Source organism: Elephas maximus, chromosome 11 (genome assembly GCF_024166365.1).
Source record: "Elephas maximus indicus isolate mEleMax1 chromosome 11, mEleMax1 primary haplotype, whole genome shotgun sequence".
Classification (NCBI taxonomy): Eukaryota; Metazoa; Chordata; class Mammalia; order Proboscidea; family Elephantidae; genus Elephas; species Elephas maximus.
Genome location: NC_064829.1, coordinates 29747182 through 29767762, shown reverse-complemented (window position 1 = coordinate 29767762; position 20581 = coordinate 29747182). Strand labels below are relative to the sequence as shown.

The following is a 20581-nucleotide window of genomic DNA, read 5'->3' as shown; positions in this document are numbered from 1 at the left end:
CAGTCACAGTGACTCAGCTCTTCCATTGTAGCCCTGAAGCAGCAAAGGACAATGCCTAAGTGAACGAGCATGGCTGCGTTCCAAGAAAACTTTATTTATGGACATGGTATTTATGGAATTTCATATTTTCACATGTCACTAAGTATTCTTTTTATTTTTTTCAACCATTTAAAAACATAAAAACAATTCTTAGCTCGCAGGACGTACAAGAACAGATGGCAGGCTAGATTTGGCCATAGTTTGCTGATCCCTGATATATATTCTCTTGTTTTCTAAAACAGGGGATACCAAACCTGTTCTAAACTTGACACAGTGGTTTCCGACTCTTTGGGCTGTGCCCTCAGGGTCCATTGATCTGTATAATGTCTACTTGCCCTTGAAAGACGCCAGGCGGGTTTTGGAGACGGTGTGTCTGCTCTTTTCATTTTTGAATTCCATTCTTGCTGTCAGGTAATACATAACTGCTGATGTCAGTGTACTGGCCCCTCTACCCTGTCCCAGTAACTGCTTCTAATCTTCCATGAACTTGGAAACCAAAACGCTGCACTTGTTAAAACTCTAAAGGAAGACCAAACAGCCTGTGAGAGTAAACTGTCTGAATCAAAGTAATGGGCTTTAGAAATGGACTTTGCCATATGTAGTTGCATTTCAAAGAGCCCTTTTTTTAGCTTTTTTTTTGACCCTTAGCTGTATCACTCACACCTCGGTGAAGTGGACAGGCTGATTGAGGTTGAGGTGAGTGAAATATTACCCGATCAGTGAATTACTGTACATATTATAAAAGCAAATGTAGAAAAACGCCAGTTTGCTGCAATTTACTCTGTTACAGAATGAGAGTGGGTTTTTTTTAAAATAGTTAATTTGGAAACCAAACTTTTAGTTAGGTCCTATTCACGGACATATGTACCCCCAAGACAGGTGTCATATGTCTGCCATTGTTCTTAGATTAGTTTTGTTGTACTCTCTTCCCCTCACCTCCCAGAATCTGGCTTTCTTATTTCAATAAATGTTTGTAGTCAGTTTCATAAAATGTCAGCAGTCCATCCACCAAGCCATTCTGTGCAGAGAAATGTTCCAACTCAGAGATCACAGGATTTTTCTCACCTCATGCACTCTTAGTCATAAGCCCCGTAATGTCACAGTCACTCTCTAGCCACCTGCGTGAGTGGAGTTTCTGTGCCATTCCTCCAGACTTGCTGGAAGTGGCTCCCCTCCAGTACAATGACTGCATATGTTGTCCTTGAAGAGAAAACACGTTTGGCACCCTGTGTGTGCGCGCGCACATGCGTGCGTATGCTTCCTATCACATGTTCTAGAGTATTTAAGTCTGTAAGTAAGAGGAAAGATAAGGAAGGGTGAGGCTCTGAAGTTAGTCTCATCACGCAGGCTGGTTTTTGGTGTCTACGTGGTTTATGGTGTCTGTGAGCTCACTCCTAACCCACATTGTCTTTTCTCTTAGAATGGGACGTCAGCACTCCATGCAGCAGTGCTCAGTGGTAATATCAAAACAGTAGCTCTGCTCCTGGAAGCAGGGGCGGACCCAGCTCTAAGAAACAAGGTACCAGCTTTACCATCTCGTAACTCCATTGGACCCTTCTGCAAAGAGATAAGACAGTGTCTTCCTAAGCCAGGGATAAGTATCTCTCTGGCTACAGTCACTATTCATACTTATGTATAATAAAGGCATGCATGGTTGCTATTAGTAGGTTATCAGTGAGCAGCACAATTGGACCCAGGAAACCATACTAACAAACCAGTATTATCAGCGGTTTTCAGTTAACAATGGTGAAGCATCCTTGGTGGCGGGGGGGGGGGGGGAGGGGGGAGGAGGCAGCAGTTATGGAAAGTAAGGGTTATGAGTGTTTTATCATCAAAGAATGCTCTAAAAATGTCAAAATCCTGGTTATCACCATCCTCCATAAGTTGGATGCTCATATCTTTTTTTTTTTTTTACAAACTAGCTTCTCATTAAACAATTAGTACACATATTGTTTTGTGACGTTGGTTGCCCACCCCACGACATGTCAACACTCTCCCTTCTCAACTTTGGGTTCCCGAGCACCAGCTTGCCTGTCCCCTCCTGCCTTCTCGTCTTTGCCCCTGGGCTGGTGCGCATCTTTAGTTTCATTCTGTTTTATGGGCCTGTCTATGGCTGAAGGGTGAACCTCAGGAGTGACTTCAGTACTGAGCTAAAAGGGTATCCAGGGGCCATACTCTCAGGGTTTCTCCAGTCTCTATCAGGCCAGTAAGTCTGGTCTTCTTTTTGTGATTTAGAATTTTGTTCTACATTTTTCTCCATCTCTGTCTAGGACCATCTGTTGTGATCCCTGTCGGAGCAGTCAGTGGTGGTAGCTGGGCACCATCTAGTTGTGATGGATTCAGTCTGGTGGAGGCTGTGATAGTTGTGGTCCATTAGTCCTTTGGACTCATCTTTCCCTTGTGTCTTTGGTTTTCCTTATTCTCCTTGCTTCCGACAGGGTTAGTCCAGTGGCGTATTTTAGATGGCCGCTCACGAGCTTTGAAGACCCCAGACGCTACTCACCAAAGTAGAATGTAGAACATTTTCTTTATAAACTGTGTTATGCCAACTGAGGATGCTCAGTATCTTGAGAATTTCTTATGGCTACCTGGGGAAAATGTTGCTTTTTTATTGTTAATAGGAGTACCCACCACTGTGAGGAAACCAACCTATAGTTTTAGTAATTCTAAATCCATCATTTACAGGTGGGCCAAATATGGAGATGGAAGAATGCACAGAAACAATAGAAAAAGGGATTGTCATTGTAGTTTTTCCTATCCAGCACCTGCTTGAGCAGTCAGATGTACAGATTGCAGGAGAGTAGCCTAGGAAATGTCTTGAGAAAACACACTAAACCACTAACTTTTTTTTTTTTTAATAACATTTTACTGTGTTTTCAGTGAAAGTTTACATAGCAGTTTAGGTTCCCATTCAACAATTTCTACACTAATTGTTCAGTGACATTGGCTATATTCTTTAAAAAATGATGTGTGAACATTCTCATTATTTCCATTCTGATTGCTCCACTTCCATTAATCTAGTTTCCTAGCCCCCTTACATTCTCATCTTTGTTTTAAAGTAATGGTTGGCCGTTTGGTCTCAGGCCAAATATCACTTACAGGTGATATTCATTATTTTGTGAGCCAGTCTGTTATTTAGCTGCAAGGTGACCTCAGCGTTAGTTTCGGTTCAGGGTTTGAAGAGTATCTCAGGCAGTAGTCTCAGGGAGTCCCCCTGTCTCAACTGGTCCGGTAAGTCTATTTTTTAGGAATTTGATGTTCTGTTCCACATTTTTCTCCCGTTTGATCAGGGCCCATCTATTTTGGCCCCAGTTAGAATGGTCAGTAGTGGTAGCTGGGCCTCATCTAGTCTCAGAGTATATGAAGCCAGGGTTTGTACAGACTGTCCTGTAGGACTAGTTTCTTACTAAACCACTAACTTTGTGTGTGTGTGTGTGTGTGTGTGTGTGTGTGTGTGTGTGTGTGTCTTAAGTCAATCTCTCTTCTCTTTTTTTTTTTTTTAATTGTGCTTTAGGTGAAAATTCACAGCTCAAGTTACTCATACAAAAATTTATACATACATTGTTATGTGACCCTAGTTGCTATCCAAACAGTGTGACTTGTACATTCCTCCTTTCCACCCCAGATTTCCTGTGTGCATTCAACCGGCTCCTGTCCCTTTCTGCCTTCTCATCTCACCTCTGGACCGGAGCTACCCATTTAATCTTGCGTATCTGCTTGAACTAAGAAGCACACTCTTCATGAGTATCATTTTATGTCTTATAGTCCAGTCTATTCTTTGTCTGAAGAGTTGGTCTCGGGAAGGGTTTTAGTTCTGGGTTAACAAAGAATCCAGGGAATGTGTCTTCTAGGGTTCCTTTAGTCTCAGTCAGACCGTTAAGTCTGGTCTCTTGACATGAATTTGAGTTCTGCACCACACTTTTCTCCTCCATCAGGGACTCTATGTTGTGTTTCCTGCCAGGATGGTCGTTGGTGGTAGCCAGGCACCATCTAGTTCTTCTCATCCCATGTTGATGGAGTCTCTGGTTTATGTGGCCCCTATTGTCTCTTGGGCTAATATTTTCCTTGTGTCTTTGATATTCTTCATTCTTCTTTGCTCCAAGTGGATTGGGACGAAATGATGCATCTTAGATGGCCACTCGCAAGCTTTTAAAACCCCAGATGCCACTCACCAAAGTGGGATGCAGAACATTTTGTTAGTAAACTTTGTTAAGCCACTTGACCTAGATGTCCCCTGAAACCATGTCTCCCAAACCCCTGCCCCTGCTACACTGTCCCTTGACGTGCTTGGTTGTATTCAGGAAACTTCTTGGCTTTTGGTTTAGTCCAGTTGTCCTGACTTGCCCTGTATTGTGTGTTGTCCTTCCCTTCACCTAAGATAATTCTTGTTTACTATGTAGTTGGCGTTGGCGAGTTCCCCTCTCTCCCTCCCCATCCTCGTAACCATCAAAGAATGTTTTTTCTGTGCTAAACCACTAACTTTTGAAGGAGGAATTGGGATTGGCACTTGTTAATAGAGGGGAGGTGTGAAAAGCAACTTTCACATTATAATTATTTACTCTGAATTTTCATAAGCATCTACTACTGTATTTAATTTTTTAATAATAACAAAATCATATAATGTAATTGTCATGATGTTTTAAAAAGAAACCATTAAGACGTACCAATTAAATATGACAAGGGTAGCTTTCATTCCACTTAGCGTGTAGAATTATTATTTCCCCATTCCTGTCATTGAACTGCTTAAAGACATCTCTGATTATCTCTTCCTGAGATACTTGGATTTGTTTTCAATTAGCTAGCCTAGCTGTGTAATAAGCCAGTTGAAATCACAGTTGTTCTCTTGTCTTTAGACCTTATACACAGACTTCCTAAAAAGATCAGTTTTTGTTGGCGAACTACCTGGTATTGAATTAAGGCAGGGGAACACGTTAGTACCCTTATATTGTGTGTCTCCTGGAATCGCAGCAGTAATGGTTATGAGTCATTTCCAGTGGGCAAAATGCTGGAAATTAGACCCTCCCTAAAATTCTAAATCTACACGTGGGCTACTCATGTTGGAGTGTCATGTTGCAGAAGCCCTTAGCGACCTGGGAATAGCCGCCAGGAAAGCTCCCACCAGCCAACCTGTCCACCATCAAAGCCAGCCTCTTTGATGGCACATCCAGAAGTAAGGGTGCTGGGATGCCAGCAGCTTCCCAGGATTCTTCAGGGAGTATTCTTGGCCTTCATTTGCTCATTCAACAAGCACTTACTGAGTACCTGCTAGATACCACACGCTGTGCTACTTGCTGGGGATACACACAGGCTCTGTCTTCATTGGCCCAGAGTTTAGTGGGAATAAAGACAATTAAAACACAAATTGCAATACAGAGTGACAAGAGCTATAAGCAGAGATGTTACTATTAAAACTTCCTTGGAAAAGTAACTTCTGAGCTAGTGCTAGAACCCTTCTGCTTAAGGGGTTCCAGGACTTCTACCCTGGGCCTTGAGAGGTTCCAGGCACACAGGTATGAGGCACATGCCTGAGGAGAGGGCCAGCCAGTGGCCCCAGTAGCCACTGTCCACACTGTTCCTGTCTCCATGGGCACAGGGTCCTGTGTTCTGACACTTCCAAATGAGGACTCGGAACCCACCTTCTCCCAGGGACAGTGGGGGAGTATGGTGTTCTAATGCTGGGTATCGTGAATGTGGACTTTCGGATCTGCTTTGTAATGGATAAGATGGACTTTAGGGGCTCGCCTGGGGCACTAGTGATTACAGCTGTCCATACAGCCTTTGCACCGTGGGAATTCAGTGGGGACCATCAGGCAGAGAGAGGAGGAATGAGACCAGGTTTTTAGAAATACACAGATCAAAATGAGATTAAATGGGCATACCAGCCCAGGGGCAAGGACGAGAAGGGAAAGCAGGAGGGAACAGGAAAGTAGGTAACCCAAGGTTGAGAAGGGGAGAGTGTTGATATGTCATGGGGTTGGCAACCAATGTCGCAAACAATATGCGTATTAATAGTTTAAAGAGAAACTGGTTTGCCCTGTAAACGTTCAACTAAAGTACAATTTAAAAAAATGAAATATGCAGATGACACATAGAACAGTCATGTGATTGGCCAAAACTTGACAACAGACACAGGTTGAGGGTATAAACGTTTAAGAGCAAAGTTTATGGACAGTCCTGGAGATGGTCACACAGGCAGCTGATAAACTTAGAGACAGAGATACAGCTTCTTAGATGCCCTCCTCTTCCTGACTGGACTAGGTCTTCTGGCTACCTGCTGGCCTGCCCACCAGGTACCAATAACTGATGTAAAATAGCTCAGTTACTCCTGAGTGCTTAACTCTGAGACAGGATGAAGCATAAGTCTATTTAATATTTTAGAAAATAATAATATAATAAAAAAAGTCTGATGAAACAGTAAGAAAATGATTTTATTAAATCTTGAATCTTGATACATGTCTTTTTAATATCCTTTTTTTTAATTGAACTTTAGATGAAGGTTTACAGAGCAAACTAGTTTCTCATCAAACAGTACACACATTGTTGTATGACATTGGTTAACAACCCTATGACATGTCAACACTCTCCCGTCTCAACCCTGGGTTCCGTATTACCAGCTTTCCTGTTCACTCCTACCTTCCACTCCCCACCCCAGGGCTGGTGCGCCCCTTTAGTCTTGTTTTGTTCCATGGACCTGTTCAATCTTTGGCTGAAGGGCGAACCTCAGGAGTGGCCTCATTACTGAGCTGAAGGGGCGTCTGGGGGCCATACTCTCAGGGTTTCTCCAATCTCTGTCAGGCCAGCAAGTCTGGTCTTTCTTTTTTACTTAGAATTTTGTCCTATATTTTTCTTCAGCTCTGTCTGGGACCCTCTATTGGGATCCCTGTCAGAGCAGTCAGTGGCAGTTGCTGGGTACCATCTACTAGTTGTACTTGACTCAATCTGGTAGAGGCTGTGGTAGATGTGGTCCATTAGTCCTTTGGACTAATTTTTCCCTTGTGTCTTTAATTTTCCTCATTCCTTCTTGCTCCCGAAGGGGTGAGACCAGTGGAGTGTCCTAGATGGCCGCTCACAGACTTTTAAGACCCCAGTCGCCCCCAGCCCAGCAATTCGGTTCCTCACGGAGTTTGGATGTGTCTGTGGAGCTACCATGGCCTTGCCTTATACCAGTTATGCTGGCTTCCCCAGTATTGTGCACTGTCTTACCCTTCACCAGTTACCCCTTATCTATTGTCTATTAAGCGTTTTTCCATCTCTACCCCTCCCCTCCCCATAACTATCAAAGATTGTTTCTTTTTGTATGTAAATCTTTTCATGAGTTTTTACAGTAGCGGTCTCATACAATATTTGGCCTTTTGTGATTAACTAATTTCATTCAACATAATGTCCTCCAGATGCATCCCTGTTATGAGATGCTTCACAGATTCGTCGTTGTTCTTTATCCTTGTGTAATACTCCATTGTGCGTATGTGCCACAGTTTGTTTATCCATTCATCTGTTGATGGGCATCTAGGTTGTTTCCATCTTTTTGCTATTGTGAACAATGCTTCAGTGAACATGGGTGGGTGTGCATATATCTATTCGTGTGACGCTCTTATTTCTCTAAGATATATTCCTTGGAGTGGAATTGCTGCATCATATGGTATCTTTTTAATATTCTGTGTGACAAAATGGGAAATAGTATGAAGCATTTCTGTATACTGAAGTTCGATGGTTATCTCAGACAAAGGCAGTGTGCAGTTGTTTGAATTGCCAGGGGAACTGGCCACTGTTTTCATGAAACACCATTTTTACCTGAAAGAATGACTTGTATACAAACTACGGTTATTCAGACTTGAGTATTTGGCAGAAATTTTATCAAAAATGACAAAGTGAGCCTGTCAGTTCAAGAAAAGTAGCAGGCAGTATTTGTCGCCCATGGAAAAATTTAAACTTTCAAGTGAACATTAGAATTTTATAAAATTTGTATTCACCACTGAGAGCTTGACAGCTTCCCAATACTTAAAGGCTTTTCTGATGAAACCAGTGATAGTATTAATGAAATATGTGATTTTTTGATATTGTATGATGAAATGGGACAATGCTTAGAAGATCTGCATAATTTAGTGAACCAGTATTTTCCAAGTGATCAATGCAAGATGTCACAAATCATGCCTGGGTAAAAGATGCAGTCACAGTGCAAGCCAGACCCATGGACTTTAATGAACAGGGCACCAAAGTCCATTGATGAGCTTTCAGATTCCACATTGCAGCTATCCTTTAAGAAACTAGCATTTGTGGAGTATTGGTATAGCATCAAAGAAGGGTAGCCACAATTCTGTGAACAGGCTGTGAAAATACTCCACCTTTTCCCAACCACATACCTGTGGAAGGTAAATTTTCTTCATATGCTTTGACCAAAGCGACGTATCACAGTAGATTGATTCAGAAATGGAAAAGAGAATCCAGCTGTCTTCTGTTAAGCCAAGAGATTAAAGAAATTGGCAAAACTGTGAACAGTGCCAGTCTTCTCACATATTTTTTTTTAATTTAGTTATTTTTCATTAATGTTATTTATATTAAAGTATAATGGCTTTGTTATAATGAATTAATATATTTTTTTAATTTTCTGAGTTTTGATTTCTAGTAAGTTAAAAATAAAAGTTTGTTGGGGTCCTTAATAATTTTGAAGAGTGTCAAAGGGTCCTGAGACCAAAAAGTTTGAAAACAACTGCCCCGTAACATTTACTGCATATGGTAAAGACTTGCTCACCAAAAGCCTAAAGGATGTGTCTCACAGCAATCTGGAAAGAAAGGGCATCAGTGAGACTGGGTCAGGTGGAAAGTTGTAGCCACTGACCTGAAGCTGTTCTTTCCCAGGCATCTCTTATGCTCTGCATGTGTCCTAACTCTGCCTTCTCATCAAAAGATACCTGTCCTGAGTCCTCAGTCTCTTAGGGACAGACCATCCCATATAATAAACTGATTAAATATAAGGTATTAAATTTCATTTCACCAGTATTTATTGAGCACTTACCCAATGTGCTAAGCATTGTGCTGGGAAATGAGAATGCAGTGATTAACAAGACATGCCCTCCAGGTACAGTCTAGTAAGGGCTATGGGTGGACAGAACAGTAATACTAACAATGAGATGAGAAAATACCAGGTGGTGTTTATACATTTGCGTTAGTTAAGGCACTAACACGAAAGAGTACGTCCAGGGTGGGGGGTTTCATCAGTGGAGGAGAAAGTTTAGGTCGGATGCCCTCTTTGGAGTCCCTAAAATCACCCCCATTCCAAAAATTCACTAATGCCTATCTTCTTACAGGCCAATGAACTTCCAGCAGAACTAACCACAAATGAACGAATATTGCGTCTGCTCCGAAGTAAAGAACCTCACAGGAAGAGCTAACTTAATTCCATCTTTGATGGAAAGATAGAAACTTTAACCACATTGTCCAAAAAGAAATTGATTTTCAGATATTGCCAGGAATTCTTTTAAGAAAGAAAATGCTCAGAATGGCCAGCCTGTGGGCCCTGATAGAGAAGAACTGTGCTTTGTGCATTGAGTTGAGAACAAAATGGCTCTGGGCCCCTTCCCCTCACTTGACCGTGGGCTTCTCACACTGGCAAGTAACTCAGGTCCAGTGGGGCCTGGCACACTCATGGATTTCACAGAAGCTCATTTTCACTACGCTGACTTGGGTCTCTCAGTTAAACTAAGATAGACAAGGTTTTCAGCACTGGGCAAGGAGACAGGAAACTTTGTTCTTGTAGAGGACTGAAAGTCTGACCTTCAGTACAGAAATTGATCCACTTTTGCTTTTGTGTTAAGTGTAGGTGTGTAAAAATATATAGATCTGTCATATTATTTATATCTATGTCATTCCAGTGTAAAAGGTTTTCTTCTACCCAAGGATCATAGCTACAACTATCATGGATCTATGTGTAAACATACATTGTTAAAAAGCCACTGCTGACGTTCCACCATGTGATTTTCAAAGATGGGCTATCAGACTATAAAAAAGACAAGTTGTATATTTGCTAGTTGTTCCTCATCTTATTCCTGACATTTAAAAATCATTTTTACTTAGAGTCAACATTGTAGGTATGTTAGGATGCAAGTGGCAGATGTAGAAATTCAGAAAATTACAAGCCACAAATTTAGGTTTGTCTCCTTGAGCACTGAGTTTGGATCTACTGTTTGGAAATCTGTTTCCCATGCCATATGTAAGTAGACTTAATATGCTGAGGAACCTTAAGCTTCAACGCCATGTTGCTTGATGCAGTGACTTTGACGTCCTGGGATAAAATGTGATATATGCAGGTATAGTGTGTTGCTGTCTTTATTGCCAGAGTCTAAGTAATAAAAGTGTTACCTAGCTTTTAATAAGTGTCCATCTATGCATGTTTCTAGACTGATTGATTCCAGGAAAGATGCCTGGATTTTATTGAATTATTCTTTTGTGGGGGTCAAAATTTATATTCAATGCACTTTATAATCACGGGTGTCTAAATGCCTCCCTCAGTGCCTGACTGCACACACAAAAGTTAAACCTCCTGTCTGTAACCTCCCTACCGTAGTAAACGCTGGCGGTGGTTCTGTCGTTAACGTGTCTTCGGTTTTCTTGTTCATGTTCTGCTCTGGTTTCCAGCCAGTGTTCTATGTAAACACATGTTGGGATAGAGGGAAATGTTGTGATCTCAGATGTTTTTAAAAACAGTTTACAGTTGTACTGAAAGCATAATCTCTAAGTCAGTAAATGATAGAGTATAATTTTTGAAATTAGAAAATATTCTTTAAAATATTTGTTATGATCAATCGAACAAAATCGGCCTGTTTTGATCTATATCACAAGCAAGTGTCTTTTGCCCAAGAACTTGGTGTATTTAGTATAATATATAAATCAGTAATGAGCACCTCATTGCCCCAGAGGCGCCTATAGTCTGACTAGCTATGCATAAAGCCTGCATTCTAATTTCAGGGTAAACAATTAGAAATTCTGTCTGTGTTGCTAACACACCCAGATAGAAATATTTTGGTAGCTAAAAATAGTGTCACTTTCCTCACTGACATCCTTTCACTCAACAAAATTGTACAAATACACATCCCCCCCACCATGGGAGTTCAGAAAGCTATATTCATTTGAAGAGGAAAGTAAGGTAGCCTTAAATGCTTATTTTTTTTTCCCTTAGTTGACCCTCATGCCAAAAATTATTGCTCATCTCTGATAAAAATCAAAACAGCACTATGGGTACTGAAAACAAAGTTCCACAAGATAAGTGGGATGAATCACAAATCTAATGCTTTCCGTAAAACATGTCCTTGGCCTATTCCTTAGATTGTTTTGGGTGGATAATGTTCTCAAACAATATTAGGGCCACAAAAATAAATCCAGTAGCTTTAACAACATTTAATGGAAGCCTTCTTACTGTAGGTAAGAGGTGTCTGGCTTAGAAGAATCACATTTAATCTAGATGAAATTAGGATATTATCCATAGCAGGGAAGATGATTATATTAATCGCCCACCAAAGACTGAACAAAAGTTCTCTTATTTAAAGTTAAATTGCATTTTAGTTTGCACACAAGTAGACGATTCTTACTTTATGTTATAATCTAATTCACAATTCTGTTAGCCCTGCATCCTGAGATTTAAAGCTAGAAGTTCCTATGCAAACCACCTATTTCATTGAACTACAAAAGGTTTTCATCACTTCATTTGTTTGTTGACATACTCCACGCTGTAATTCAAAATAAAGTTAATACAGCACCTCAGTTGCCTGTGCTGCTTTTTTTCTATTTGTTTTTAATTAGGTCTTTCTCTGTAATTTTTATTAGCAAGAATTTTTGGAGTGACATAAGTCAGCCCTGTTGATAAATATATTGATATTTGGAATTCTGAATAGATCTGTAAACTTCATTTTACTAACAGACCTATGATCTCATCATGTCTATTGTGGAGGACTTTTGTAATGAACCCAAAAGACATTTCATTCAGACAGAACTCCTAGGATAGTCGCTGAAGACACTGAGTTTCTGTTCTTATGGTCTCTGATGGGCCTGGCTCTTGAGTCCTTTGCAGTAGTTTTCTCTTGTGAAACACCCAGTGATGCTGCAGAATGTCTTGTTTAGGGAACAAATATCTGCAGCAGTGACATCGGGAATCTGGAGCCTTTCTGACTGCCCCCCTCTCCATCCGCCCTCTGCAGCCACAACCAAACTACATCTCATCATTAACCCACCCTGGGCCGCCTACTCCAAGAAAGAGAGCACCCCCAAATACCACACTACTTGGAACCGGACAGAGATGCCTGCATTTTGAGGTGGGCTTGCAGATTGTAGGGGTGAGAAGCGGAGTTCCTGGTTTCCTAACAAAGTGATTTTGGTGCTGGAACTGGCTGAGCTTCACAGATGGTGACCGGGCGAGGCCTCTGCAGATTGTTAATAATAACATTAATAGGTTAATAATAATACTAATGTTGTTAGTTGCATTGAGTCAAGTCTGACTCACGCAACCCTATGTGTGCAGAATAGAACTGCTTCGTAGGGTTTGCACAGCCGTGACCTTTCAGAAGCAGACTGCTGGCCTATCTTCCAAGGCACTTCTGGGTGGGTTCTGACTGCCAATTTCTTGGCTGATAGTCAAGCACTTAACCGTTTGTGCCACCCAGGTACTCCTAATAATACAAAAAAAAAAAAAAAGTTACTATTAATAGTAGCTAACATTTGTTAAGGGATTAGTGTGTGCTGTGTACTTCACGTACATTATGGAAAGTTCATATGCATTTTCTCATCCACTCCTGACAACAACCCTGTGAAATAGGCCCTACTATTATCCCCATCTCACAGCTGAAGACACTGGCTTTGAGAGCTATCTCCCTGGGAGCGTTGGCTTGGTGCTGTCCTCCACCCTGAAGGTTTCCCTTTTTGAGGAGAGGAAGCACAGTGGTCCCAGGTGAAATCACAGTTGTAGTGTCAAGGTAGTGAGGGTAGAGAATATGGAACACATTTCTAAAATAGAGATAGAACTAATGATAATTGGTAATTAATTGAATATAGAGGGTGAGGGAAAATATTAAGGATTATTCTAAGTTGTGTCAGGGGTCCTCACGACCACTGCCAGTTTGAGTGATCCACTAGGAGGACTTGCAGGACTTGTAGGACAGGTAGCCTGAGTGCAGCCTGGTGCCTTCCCCTGTGATCCACAAATGAACCTCGTGCTTAGGACCAGGTGTGTCAGCCTGGCTTCTTGGACGGAATGAGAGGGTGGGCTGACTCCCTGTTACTAGGACAGCTTAACCCAAACCATACCCCAGAGCAGCTGTTGGACTGTCAGCACATGCCTCCCGTGTTGCCCTGACCACATCTCAATATTCCCAGGAACTACTTGGCTCAGTGTGTGTGTTATGTGACACCTGGCCCACCCCACTTCTGTCTCTGTTCTGGTGCAGCACATCTGCCCTGTGCCAGCCATGGGAAATGACTCATTGGCCATGGGAGACCGGTGGCTGCTAGTTAAGCTGACCTTGCTCTGTCTCTTCCCTGTGTGAGTAAAGCGTCGTTCCATCAGTGCCTATGTGTATAAGTTGTTCTGTTTGTTGGCGACCCTGGACCTTAGCTCAACAGGATTCATCACATAGTCATAGTCACAGCTGAGATTACAGCAAAGTGTTACAAAGTGAAACCAGCAAGAGGATGAATAAAAAAGGAGTGAAGACACAGGAAACCAGGTACAAGTTCCCAAGAGTTCTCTCCCAGTGTATTTGCTCAAGACACTCCTAATTCCTCCAGCAATGAGCTGTGACAAAGTGTAAAGAGTTACCTAATAGGGTAGCTCATTAGAGTCTTGGTGCCCAAGGCTTTTACTGGGAGCGGTCACATAGGCACCCTCTAGCACATAACAAAGGTTCCAACTTTCAGAAGGAAAACAGGTATTCCGTGTAAACCACATTGTTCGTACACAGTTTAGGCAACTATGATAAGAGCCACCCTTATCATTTGGGGAAAGTTTTGTATCAGTGTAAGGACCTGTTTGCTGGCCAAGTTCCAGATGCCAGCCCAGGGCCAATATTGTAAGCAGCCCTAACTTTTCTGCCCGTAAGATTTACATGGTAGATGGTGCGAATAACTGTTAGGAAATAGCAGATTTGGAGGAGAGAAAAAGAAAGAGTTTGGGCATATTTAAAGAATCTATGAAGTATTAGATACTGAGGAGGCAGTTGGAAATAACAGCTTAATGCTTAGGATCAGGCTGTTGTTACTGATCTGGGAATCATCTGTTTAGAGGTAATGGTCAACGTCATGGGGTGGATGAGGTCCCCCAATGAGAGCTGGTAAGAGAAAGGTGATAACTGAGGAAGGAACATTGAAGAAAGAAGTCTGCAAAGGAGATGAGATGAAATGGGCAGGAGTGGGAAGTGAGACACAAATCAAGGGAGGAGGGAGTTTCAAGCAGAGGAGAGTAGGCAATGTACTTCATGAAGAAGTGAGGTCCTATAACACAAAACCAAACCAGACCCAGTGCCGTCAAGTCAATTTCGACTCATAACAACCCTATAGGCCAGAGTAGAACTGCCCCATAGAGTTTCCAAGGAGCACCTGGCGGATTCGGACTGCCGACCCTTTGGTTAGCAGACGTAGCACTTAACCACTACGCTGCCAGGGTTTCCCCTATAACACAAGGACTGAGAAATACCGGACTTCTTTCACTCCACAGTTTTGCCTTTGGTGAGTTTGTTCAGTTATGAAACAACTCTGGATCTGTGACAGAGAGGGTAAGAGTTAGTGACTGGCCAGGACCTGGAGCTAAAGTTAAAATACACTTTTCTTGAAATGATGCTAATGGTAATTGGATAGAATTTTATGTATGAAATGACTTCGACCCTTTCTAGGAATCCTTGACAACTGTCAAAATGCATTGCCTCTGCTTTGTCACCAAGACTAAGGCAACATCAAAGAAAGTACTTTGTACAATATTACAGACGTGTAAGATATGTAAGGTGCGATGCAGATGGGCCTGTGAGTAAACGTTTTAGTAACTTCATGGAAAAATGAGAGAAAATATGTTCATCTGTGCTGTTTAATTGGTTTAAATTAGTGAATTTTATCTCACTGTGATAAGATGTGAAAAAATAAGTGCAGTAGACCACCTGTGGCCCAGCTATGAACAAAGTGCTGTCATGTTATGATTTTTCATGCTCTTGTACTTTCTTGAGCATCAGAACAAGCAAAAAACAAGCTCTACACCCTGTGGGCAAAAATAAGAAGAATTTCACATTCCTCTAGGGCCTGCCTACGTCTTTACTTAACCTACTAAGCACAATGAGGTAAACCAGTAATACAAATATTTTCTTTGCGTTATACTTAGCCCTCAGTTAAATAATTTAGACTTAAGTAGGACTGGAAAGTCTTAGGGTCTTTCCTTATTTTTTTAGCAGCATTTTAAATAAGATAATTTAAAAATGTGAGTGAGATCATGTTTTAACAATTGAAGGAGGTTAATTAAAGATCTTTAGTTTTTAGATGGATCATCAGTGTTACCTGGGTCAACAGAATTACTTCGTCTGTCTTTGGTTCTTTTGTTCTTCTTCCCACCCTCAGTATGATTTAATCCTCTAAATCTTTAATAAGAGAAATGCTGTTATTCTTTCCACTTCCCACAGTTGCTGTTTTAAAGAATTAAAGAATAGCCATAGAAAGAGTGCTTCCACTTACAGGAATCAGACTCCCTAATTTAGGAAAGACTAGACCAAAAATCACACCAGGCAAATGAAACTATGTGTGACTGAAGCCTTCCAGAGAAGGGAATGCCAGGTGGAAACACTGGCTGCAAAGTTGCAAATTATTACCACACTGAGTGGAAGTGACATTGCGCAACCCATGACTGGATTAATCACCAACAGAAGTACTAGGGTGAATAATATTTTACCATAATTCTGACCAAAAGTCCCCGTTTCTGACTCAGTCATAATCACTGATACTGAAGTCATGAGTTGTCGCTGTCAGCTATTTTAAATGATTTCTGTAAACTTCAGCTTACTTCAGTATAGAGTTTTAAAAGACTTACAGAATACATATTTAACCACAATTAACAACAATTTTTGTAAGTCTATTAAGAACCCAAAAGAATTGGGTACATGTGTCAAACAAAATACATGTACAAGAAATTTCAAATTTTATTCGTAAACCTAGAAACAATCCAAATGAACACCATGGTGTATTAATACCATGGAATGTTGTTGTTGTGCTTAGGTGCCATCGAGTCAATTCTGACTCATAGTAACCCTATGTACAACAGAATGAAACTCTACCCGGTCCTATAACATCCTGACAGTCATTGCTATGTCAGAGCCCGTTGTTACAGCCACTGTGTCAGTCCATCTCGTTGAGGGTCCTCCTCTTTTTCACTGACCCTCTACTTTACCAAACATGATGTCCTTCTCCAGGGACTGATCCCTACTGATAACATGTCCAAAGTACATGAAATGAAGTTTCGCTATCCTTATTTCTAATGAGCATTCTGGCTATACTTCTTCCAAGACAGATTTATTCATTCTTCTGGCAGTCCCTGGTATGCTCAATATTCTTCTAACACCATAAGTCAAAGGAGTCAATTCTTTGGTCTTCCTTATTCACTGTCCAGCTTTCTCATGCATATGAGGTGATTGAAAACACCATGGTTTTGGTTACCTTAGTCCTTGAAGTGATATCTTTGCTTTTTAACACTTAAAGAGGTCTTTTGCATTTTGAAGTGGTCTTTGATCTTCGTTAGTAAGTGCTTCAAATCCTCATCAGTTTCTGCAGCAAGGTTTTGTCATTTGGATATCGTAGGTTGATGAGTCTTCCTCCAATCCTAATGCCCCGTTCTTCTTCATATAGTCCAGCTTCTCAGATTATTTGCTCAACATACAGATTAAATAAGTATGGTGGAAGAATACAACCCCCTTATACACCCCTTTCCTCACTTTAAACTACACAGTATTCCCTTGTTCTGTTTGAATGACTGCCTCTTGGTCTGTGTACACGTTCCTCATGAGGACAATTAAGCGTTCTGGAATTCTCATTCTTCATTATCTGTAATTTGTCATGATCCACGCAGTTGAATTTAGAGACCGTCTCAAGAATAGATTTGACGCATTGAACACTAATGACCAAAGACCAGAAAAGTTACACAATGACATCAAGGACATCATAATATGAAGAAAGCAAGAGGTCATTGAAAAGAGAGGAAAGAAAGAAAAGACCAAAATGGATGTCAGAAAAGACTCTGAAAGTTGCTCTTGAACATAGAGTAGCCAAAGTGAAAAGAAGAAACGGTGACGTAAAAGAGCTGAACAGAAGATTTCAAAGGGGGCTCGAAAAGACAAAGTAAAATATTATAATGAAATGTGCAAAGACCTGAAGATAGACTACCAAAAGGGAAGAACACACTCGACATTTCTCAAGCTGAAAGAACTGGAGAAAAAATTCAAGCCTCGAGTTTGAATATTGAAGGATTTTATGGGGAAAATATTAAACGACACAGGAAGCATCAGAAGAAGATGGAAGGAATACAAAGAATCACTGTACCAAAAAAAATTGGTCAACGTTCAACCATTTCGGGAGGTAACATATGATCAACCACTGATTGTACTGAGGGAAGAAGTCCAAGTTGCACTGAAGGAATTGGTGAAAAACAAGGCTCCAGGAATTGACAGAATACCAATTGAGATGTTTCAACCAACGGATGCAGTGCTGGAATTACTCACTTGTGTATGCCAAGAAACTTAGAAGATAGCTACCTGGCCAACTGACTAGAAGGGATCGATATTTGTTCCCATTACAAAAAAAGGAGATCCAACAGAATGAGGAAATTATCAAACAATATCACTAATATCACACTCAAGTAAAGTTTTGCTGAAGATCATTCAAAAGCAGTTGCAGCAGCCCATCAACAGGGAACTGCCAGAAATTCAAGCCAGATTCAGAGGAGGACGTGGAACAAGGGATATCATCTTCATGGTTTAAAGTCAACAAAGGTGTATGTCAAGTTTGTATCCTTTCACCATACTTATTTAATCTGTATGCTGAGCAAATAATCCAAGAAACGACTATGTGACGAAGAACGTGGCATCAGGATTGGAGGAAGACTCATTAAAAACCTGTGTTATGCAGATGACACAACCTTGCTTGCTGAAAGTGAAGAGGACTTGAAACACTGGTGAAGATCAAAGACCACACAGCCTTCAGTATAGATTACACCTCGACATAAAGAAAACAAAAATCCTCACAACTGGACCAATAAGCAAAAGCAACATCATGATAAACAGAGAAAAGATTGAAGTTGTCAAGGATTTCATGTTACTTGGATTCACAATCAACACCCATGGAAGCAGCAGTCAAGAAATCAAATGACGCATTGCCCTGATCGAATCTGCTGCAAAAGACGTCTTTAAAGTGTTGAAAAGCAAAGATGTGACTTTAAGGACTAAAGTTTGCCTAACCAAAAAAAAACCCAAAGCTATGGTGTTTTCAGTCATCTCATGAATGTGAAAGCTGGACAATGAATAAGGAAGACCAAAGAAGAATTGATGACTTTGAATTCTGGTGTTGAAGAAGAATATTGAATATACCATGGACTGCCAGAAGAACAAACAAATCTGTCTTGGAAGAATTACAGCCAGAATGCTCATTAGAAGCAAGGATGGCGAGACTTTGTCTCACATATTTGGACATGTTATCAGAAGGGAGCAGTCCCTGGAGAAGGACATCAATCTTGGTAAAGTAGAGGGTCATTGAAAAAGAGGAAGACCCTTGTCCTAGTTATCTAGTGCTGCTATAACAGAAATACCACAAGTGGATAGCTTTAACAAACAGAAATTTATTCTGTCAGACTCTAGAAGGCTAGAAGTCCAAATTCAGGGTGTCAGCTCCACGGGAAGGCTTTCTCTGTCGGCTCTGGAGGAAGGTCCTTGTCATCAATCTTCCCCTGGACTAGGAGCTTCTCTGCACAGGAACCCTGGGTCCAAAGGATGTGCTCTGCTTCTAGTGCTACCTACTTGGTGGTATGAGGTCCCCTGTCTCTCTGCTCGCTTCTATCTTTTACATCTCAAAAGCAATTGGCTCAAGACATAATCTAATCTTGTAGATTGAGTCCTGCCTCATTAACATAACAGCCACCTATCCCACCTTATTAACATCATAAAGGTAGGATTTATGACACATAGGAAAACCACATCAGATGACAAAATGGTGGACTATCACAAAATACTGGGAATTGTGGCCTCGCCAAATTGATACATATATTTTTGGGGGACACAATTCGATCATCCATGATAACTATGAGCTCAAGCATAATGATTGTGAGGATGGCGCAGGACTGACAATGTTTTGTTCTGTTGTACATAGGGGTCATTATGAGTCAGGACTGACTCAACGGCCCCTAACAACAACAACACACAGTCAAATGTCCTTGCATAGTCAATAAAACACCTATACCAGTGTTATAAAAACCAAATAAAAAAGAATGTGCTTTCTAGCTTTTGCCCTTTTCTGTTCGTTCACTAATTCATTCTGTAAGAATTTGACGTGCATTATAGCACAGTTTTTAAGAGCTCGTACTCTGGAACAATACCATCCTGGTTTCTTGTTTTTAATTTTGCTTTTTACAACAATTTCAGACTTTTAAAAAGTTATACAAAGAATTCCCACCTCTGCCTTATAGCAATCAGCCTTGGGCTATTGGTCTTGATTCTCCTTCCCTCTTGTGAACTTAGAGGAGGTCAGATGGCTCTGCCACGCCATTTTTGCATATGGCATTAGCAGCAGAAGTGGGACCGACTTATCCATCAGGCATGTAGGAACAGTGCCTGGGGCCCATGATACTTTTAGGGTCCCACATAAATGCTTTAATATATATTTAAATCACAAGAAAAATAAGACTGTAATAATAATGAATGCATAATAATGAATCCAGCCTGGATTATATTTGTCTATAAACTGAAGCAGTTGTAAAATGTAACTTTAAATTTTTTCATGGAGAAAGGGGCCCATGAAGGGAAATGTGCCTATGGCCCGTGAAAGTCACAATGTGGCCCTGAGCAAAAGGAGAGGGGACAATAAAATAAAATAAAAAAATGACCAAGGGGAAAAGGTGCCAGGTCCATCAGCAGAGTCCTCAGATGAAGTTGGATGCATCCCGTTACCCAAAGTCCAGCTCTATCTTTATTTCCTGTATTCAACTTTAGCCTTCAGGTTAGGAACTAGGTAAGCTTGTAATCTGTGCAGTAGGTAGATATCATTTTTTCTTTGCATACTTTAATCAATACCTACTTTAAAGTTTGCAAATCAGCAGAAGAAAAAAAGCTTTATTTCAGAAGAAATCAAAGTTATTTGTTGTGATGAAATGTTATTAACATGAATATATTGCTTGAATTTTACCCCTAGTCTAGAAGGCGAGATATAGTTGCTGCTTAGTCAGTGAGGTAGGAGGAAACCCAGAACAGTGAAGCTTAAAGAAGGATATGTTTTCAGAGGACAGTATGATCAACTGTGTTGAATGCTACTAAAAGGGCAAGTGAAACGA

The 20581-nt window shown here is 40.9% G+C and overlaps 1 protein-coding gene across 6 annotated transcripts in view; it reads left to right on the top strand.

Annotated features, from left to right (window-relative positions):
* Nucleotides 1-11853, top strand: part of ANKRD29 (ankyrin repeat domain 29) — a 63768-nt gene extending 51915 nt beyond the window's left edge. The window contains exons 10-11 of one of the 6 annotated variants that reach the window (XR_007519262.1): nucleotides 282-450; nucleotides 1460-1543. Coding sequence is in view for 5 of the 6 variants with exons in the window: in XM_049900745.1 (XP_049756702.1) it covers nucleotides 1460-1558; nucleotides 9345-9428 (183 nt within the window). In the remaining variant the exon portion in view is untranslated. The other 5 variants (XM_049900745.1, XM_049900743.1, XM_049900741.1 and 2 more) reach the window with 5 other exon arrangements.
* Nucleotides 11854-20581: the final 8728 nt, after the last annotated feature.